At 39.5% G+C, this 6,870-nt stretch overlaps 1 protein-coding gene across 1 annotated transcript in view; it reads right to left on the bottom strand.

Annotated features, from left to right (window-relative positions):
- Positions 1-6,870, bottom strand: part of SNX4 (sorting nexin 4) — a 32,696-nt gene that overhangs the window by 5,151 nt on the left and 20,675 nt on the right. Inside the window, exons 7-8 of the mRNA XM_009887264.1 lie at positions 5,515-5,576; positions 3,919-3,984 (exon numbers count right to left, since the gene is read on the bottom strand). Of these exons, the coding sequence (XP_009885566.1) occupies positions 3,919-3,984; positions 5,515-5,576 (128 nt within the window). The remainder of the gene's footprint in view (positions 1-3,918; positions 3,985-5,514; positions 5,577-6,870) is intronic.

The following is a 6,870-nucleotide window of genomic DNA, read 5'->3' as shown; positions in this document are numbered from 1 at the left end:
AAGGGGAAAAAAAAAAAAAAAAAAAAAGATATTCCTTTTCTTCAGTAGACTGCCAATAGGCAGCACCAAGAAAAAAAAAAGACATGGCGCAGAAGAAATCCTGCAAGGCTTAATGCATTAAGGCATACGAGCATGAACATTATACCTTCTGAAAAGCACAGAGGCAGTATTTAAAAGCCTGCTTTCATTGTTCGTTATTCAGCCTGAGTATGAGAGAACTCGCAGTGGTGCGTTGACCATTAAGTGTGCGTGACATTAAGTCCTTCCGCTCCTTGAAATCATGTTGCTTTGCCCACTCTAAGTCAGGCATATCAATTCAGAGCAACAAGAAGTTTAAACCTGCCTTTTAGGGAGAAATCTGAAGTACAAGGGCTTGGACCAACTCCACAGCTCTTGCACTCAGTAAGAGTTTTGTCATTTAGGATACCTCCTAAAAATGGCAAAAAAGCACTTTATTTTTCTAGTTTATATCGCTTATTGGACAGTATTTAATAGGTTCTCAGTAACCAAGATGCTGTGTTTGGACACACTTGCAAGGACAGGCCTAGAGCAAAGAGGTAACTGCACATCTTACTTGGCACAGTGACAGAAATAGGATGCCACTTCAGCCAGCCTGTGCCACTGCAGATAAACAGAATGAATGAGATCCCATCACAAATGCTCACAAGTGATCACAAGTCTATTCTGCTGACTCAGTCTGGATTCTCAAGTGCGTGGCAATCCCTTGCACAGCTGCAGGTTCTCTAAAGTGAACATATAAACCCGCCTGGACGCCGTCCTGTGCAACCTGCTGTAGGTGACCCTGCTCTGGCAGGGGAGTTGGACTAGATGATCTCCAGAGGTCCCTTCCAACCCTGACCATTCTGTGATTCTGTGATAGGTCCATGCTTGTCTAGTGACCAGCACAATGGAACCCAAGTGTTAATTACAGCACCTCTTGGCTTAAAAGTTTTTGCAAAGTCTCAGTTTTTCCCCTTTCTTCCTGTGCCTCTCCAGTAACTGGCTCTATGGAAGAAGAGGCAGAGTATCAAACTGAAAGGGAACTGGTAATGTGACTAGAGAAAGAACAAGAAATCCCTCCTGCATGCTCAAAAAGAATCAACAGTGTCACTGAGGCCCCTGGGAATATAAGGGAGACACTCCTGAAAGTTATCATCATCCTCAGGGCCGCTCAATAGGGCATGCAAACTAAGGCTCTTCAAAGAGGGAGTGGCTACTTGCAGAATAACTGGAAGAATGTGGAGCCTGAGGAAAAGCTGTAGACATGCCCATCTGTTCAAGTACGAATTCTTTAAGTTTGCAAGCAAGATGAGTTGTTTTGATGCTCTGTGAAATCAAAGACATGGCACACCCAGGAAAAGCCCTACCAAAGTTATTGGTGATACATAAGCGTAACAATGAAGTGACCAGCAACAGCAGATCAGTTTAAGTAGAAGGGATGAAAGAACAGGCAGAACAAGAATTCACATTATGAATCAAAGTAAGGAAGAAGTCCAAACTGTTGAAAACTATACTTGTTCTGAAAGAATCCTGCAGCCACACAGGTCATAAGTGGCTTACCCTCTCTATTTTTAAGTTCTGAAGTGCGTTAATTTTAGTATAGTGGTTAGATTTCTCAGGGCAGCAGATGGACCACATTTCAGTTTCAACTAAGTTCTAAGTTTAGAGCAGTGCTAGGGCCCATCTGCAGCAGAACAACTCTACAAAAAACCAAACCAAAAAAACCCACCAAACAAAAACCCTGCTTACATAGACAGAGTTTTGATAATTACACTTAAGTTTGATTTGGAAAAAAAAAATATAGTAAGACAAGCTATATTTCCGACTGCCTAAGCTGAAGTTTAAATACTGGTTTGTCCTAAGCATGTAGCCAGACCAGAGAAAATCTTAAGGAGAAACACTGCAGTAAAGGAACCTAATATGTTCCCACTTTTCATGGGAATCATCAACTGAACCCGTTTTAGCTTAGACACTTTCCACCTGTAATGACAGTCTAGTTGATACAGATATAAAGGATCACTCATTAATAGCATGAGAGACAGAAGTCAAAGGTCAGGCATTTTTTTCTTTCATCTTTTAAATTATAGAATTACAGCCTTTCACTCGAGCTTTCTCAGCATACTCTGTTGTTTTCTATCACTTTAGCAAGCTTCATCCTGTTATACAATGCACACCCAGAGGTGCTTTGGGATGTCTTCTCCAAATATTAAGCAGTTTTAGATCATACTAAACAATAACAACTCAAAAGTTTAAATAAACATCTAGTAAAGACTACAGCATATGGGGTAGATAGAGAATAATTAAATTACCCTTGAAGTTTAACATCTATATTAGGCAACCTTCTTGAAGCAGCTTTCTGTTGCAATAAACTCCTGTCTAATGTTATGGGAATGGTAACTGGACTGGTAAGTTATACTTTCAAGAGATCACAGATATGATCCTTACTGGTAGGAGACCACATGGGTCACTGAATGAGTTCCTGAATCTCACAGCTGCTGCTTCTTGCTTGATTGTCATCAAGAGATTATTGTTGTACCTGAGTGTCAGAGCAGAAGTGACAGATAATGAAAGCTACCTCAGACTTCATGCAATGACTAAAGTTACTCAGGAACTCACTGCCATTACTCTGGATCTTTAACCCTAACTGTGTCACAGACTGAAACCTTAAACATCTCAGATATGTTGGGAGGGTTCAAGCCTGCTGACTGGGAAGTGAGACCCACTTTTAGTTGGTTACACATTTCTAGGTGTTTGACATCTTAATGCACCGTATCTGAAGCACTGAAAACCTACTTGTGCCTCCGTAACTCCTCTATATTATTTGTTTTCATAATCTCTTCCAATTTCTGCATACTATAGTAGGTGCTTAACGCTGTATTCCACCTCTACTTTAATTATTGTCTTCTGAAAGCAGAATGCATTCTCCATTCCTTTATTCTTAGCGAAGCCCTCTGCCTAAAAAAAATATTATAGCTGGTTTTGGTTGCAAGCCACCATGTTAGATCTGGTAATACCAGAATTATTCTGAAAAAGCTGAGGGCAGACTGTGGCATAGTTCTTCAAACCCTTCCACTTGACAAGGCATAACACCAATTACAATCAGGAGGTAGTACATAAGCAAATATGCACTGTAAACTAAAACTAATAACTCCCACAGAGAAAAATATCGCACAAAGAAGTATCGGACAGCTTCCACCTCTTGCTGGAGTTGTTACTTATCTGTACCGCGCAATTACAGAAGAAAAATCAGAGCAATGAGGAATGATACTGTTTCACTTACTATATATGATCACCTGAAAAGCAGAAATGAGCCTAGAACACCACTTCTGTCAGCACTCTGAAGTGCTAGACTCTTATTTTGAAGGCTGTTTTGTGTATTCTGCCAACTGACTCGAAAGATGCAAAGAGGGAGGATTCTCTACTTTATTACATCCAGTCAGCATTTGTTTCAAGAATCCACTACAGTTTTGGTGCCGATTAATTAAATTTCTTAACTTTCTGTAATTAAGTCCAAATCTGTGTACCATCTACTGCGTGGTACAAAATGCTGCTATCAAAACCAAATGGATCTCATCAGGTCTGCAGTACATTAAAGTTGTATTCCACCAGTTTCTGGCATAGTAGCTTAAAAGAAAAACTGGAAGAATTCCAAACACTTCTACAATTTCAAAATAATAATAAAAAAAGAAACCCCTCTGGTTCTCCTGAGACCTTTTGAGCTACTTAATACAGTACATGGATGCTAAAATTGTGCCTGCATCCAAGTCACAGAAACACTGTATACCTAAAAACAACACAACCCCCAACTTTCTCAGTCCTCTACTCGCATGTACTTTGGGGTTGAGGGAAAAGAGAGGAAAGAGGGAGAGTTCTACATCTGGCTTACATCAAACTATCAGATATTCAGTCAGTACTTACACATCCATGTGGTGGCCAGCACTCTGCAACCCATCCCCCATCTCCTTTTCTATTGCACTCCACTCACTGTAGGAAAAACAAACGAGAAACAACATCGCACATGAAGGGTAAGGGAAGTTAATAAGCTGCATCCTGTATATAGTTTCTTTCCAGGTGACACCCGAGTAGAAACTGCCTCAAAGTTAGAGTTGGCCAAACTGTTTTCTTCCTCTAAGCAGCAACACTGACAATGCGGCAAGGCTATTTATGGCACTCTGTTAAACAATTGTCCCTGCCACCTAAACTCATCCTCACAAATACACTTTGTTTGGGATTGGTTTTTAACAGAAAGAGTCTTGTTTAAATAGCTACAACTCAATAAAAAAAAAAATAAAAAAGAAGATACCAGAACTTAAAAGAAACCGGGGGGAGGGCAGAGGGAGGCAAGGGAAGGGGAATTTTCTAAAACAGAGTTTGGTCTAACATGCTCATCAAGAAGAAAGTAAGCTTTCCAGACTCACAACACAGATAGAAGCCTCTCATTCCAAAAAGCAGAAGGTGGGATTTGACATTTGTAAGCATTTTACTGCTCCTGAAACCGTTTGCTCTATGTTGTTATAATACACTGCTGTTTAGTTTTATTCACTGAAAAAATATCAACTTACACCCACCTCATTACTGCAACTATCTATTCACATTAGGGAGATCATTTAGATAAAAAAAGGAAACAGAGCTAAAATAAAGATAGCAAGAGACTTGTTCTGGACATCCAAGTATGTACACTGCAATTTTAATTGTATTCTCAGCTTTGTGAAACCTTATGAGGTTTCTTCACTACAAGAACTACATCCACAGCTCTTTTTACAAGAAAAAAAGGAGGGGGTCCCCTTATATTTCACATCATTTATGTCTAATGCATCTATTCTGTCCTTCACTTTTTCATAAACATTCCACTCTGCTGATGTTGACATTTGTTTGTCTTTGTGTTATTACAGAACTACACCTAATTTCACTTTAAAACCCCCAATGAGAAAGACATCTGCAATCCATTAACCCAGAGAATTAAATTTAGCACTTGAACAGTGTGTAGAAGCAGGAGGTTTCCCTTAACCAGAAGTTTAGATTCTTTAATTCTCCAGTGAGATGGAAAACTTGAGCATGCAATTCACTCATATAAATCAAAAAAGGATTGGCAAATTCACTTAAAGGTACTAAAACTGGAGAGATATAGTTGTTGATTTTTAACCCTTAAAAGTACCCAGAAGCTTTTCAGAGACAAATGCATGAAAATAGGTAATAAGTCACTTTCTGAAGAAACACAATGCCAATGCAACAACAAATGCCCCAAAGGTGTGGAACACAAAACAAAAAGCTAAAGTCTTCCACTTGAGACTAAGGTCGCCAGATCCAGAGATCGCGATATCCAACACAGAAATCTCATTAGAACTGCAATATGAAGTTTTTCAAGGCAGACATTTAGATGTTTTGGATATAATTTTCAAAAGTGTAAGAACATAACCAATAAATTCCCTTCTCCCTCTCTGTCTCTCTCTCTATATATACACACACACCCCTCTCTTCCTATGTACATATTTAATAAAATAGATGACCTCTTACCTGAATACTCTTCCATAGTTGCCATGGACTTTATAGACACCATATAGCCGGTCTGCTACCCTCTAAAACATTAGAGTCAATTTTTGGTAATCAACATTAAGCGCAATTGCTTTGCGAAAATACATATACAAACATCAAGATAAAGTGTTAACGTTTTTATACAGGTAAACCGGTTTAGGTCTAAATCTGATCTAAGCTGCTGCCAAAGGAAAAATCAACAGTATTAAGTCTTTGAAGACTGACGCAAAGCCATACTGAAAAGTAACATTTCAAGCATTTCTTTGGAAGAGTCCACAAATAATCAAGCTACCTTTAATTTTTGATAACCAGGTGTAAGGCATAGCCTCCTTTACCCGAATACTGCCAAGTTTATATACACACTTGCTTATTTAAACATAAAGATGTCAGGAGAAAAGTCTTTCCTGTCACCCAGACTGCAGGGAAAGCTTCAGTAAAAAAGCTTCAAACAGCTCAGTGAAACAAAGGGAAGGAAATGAGCTATCCATTGCAGAACTTCTTGCTCAAGCTAGTTATGTCATCTCAGCTGTTTGGAGAGTCAGTACCTGCTGCAGCCAGCACTACAATGCTGGTGACAACCTCAGAAGAAAAGACCACATGTACACTCTGAAGAGTGACTTGCAATCCAGATAATGCCCTTGTAATCGTGACATACCAATGACTGAGACTGAAGTTTGGTAAGAGTTACCATTATTGGTCTGTCAAAGCAGTAAAAAGGAAACGCAAGCAAATTGCCCAACAGATCTCATGTGCATACAGCCCTTAGAAAAAGGCACCGTCAGTAGAACACCAGTGATTAATCTTCTCAAGAACCTCAGCTCAACAGGGCAATCAATTACCATCCTCCCCGCTGCAGTTTCCATCAAAAATTAAATCCCTGCTGAACAAACTAAAAAGCACCATCATGGTCCTCATTATTGAAATTGTGACTTCCTACTTCCTTTTTGTGACTTTTTTAAAAAAATAAAATCTTCCATTCTCAACCCATAGGGTATCCTGATGCATGACATAATCGCTCTCATCGTTAGAAAGAACATTATTCATTACAGGTCGAAGAACAAGCCAAAAAAAGAAAGTGTGCTGGGAAGCATACAGAATTCATACTACAAGCTCTGAAAAACAAGGTATTATATGCCTGACGAGAAAACGGTGTTTTGGGGCCCTTCCCAGCCCAGACAACCAGCAAAAGCAACTTGTCTGCTGAGTACGGAGAAGCAGACATCCCAATCCTCTTTAAAACACCTCCCTCTGATATGTGACCATCAGGGGAGAGGGCAGATTAGGAACATGCATTTGCTCCTCCAAAGACGGTCAAACTCAACCACCACATTTGCAACT

The sequence above is a fragment of the Charadrius vociferus genome, unplaced genomic scaffold (genome assembly GCF_000708025.1).
Source record: "Charadrius vociferus isolate BGI_N301 unplaced genomic scaffold, ASM70802v2 scaffold385, whole genome shotgun sequence".
NCBI lineage: Eukaryota > Metazoa > Chordata > Aves > Charadriiformes > Charadriidae > Charadrius > Charadrius vociferus.
This window is presented reverse-complemented; position numbering and strand designations above follow the sequence as displayed.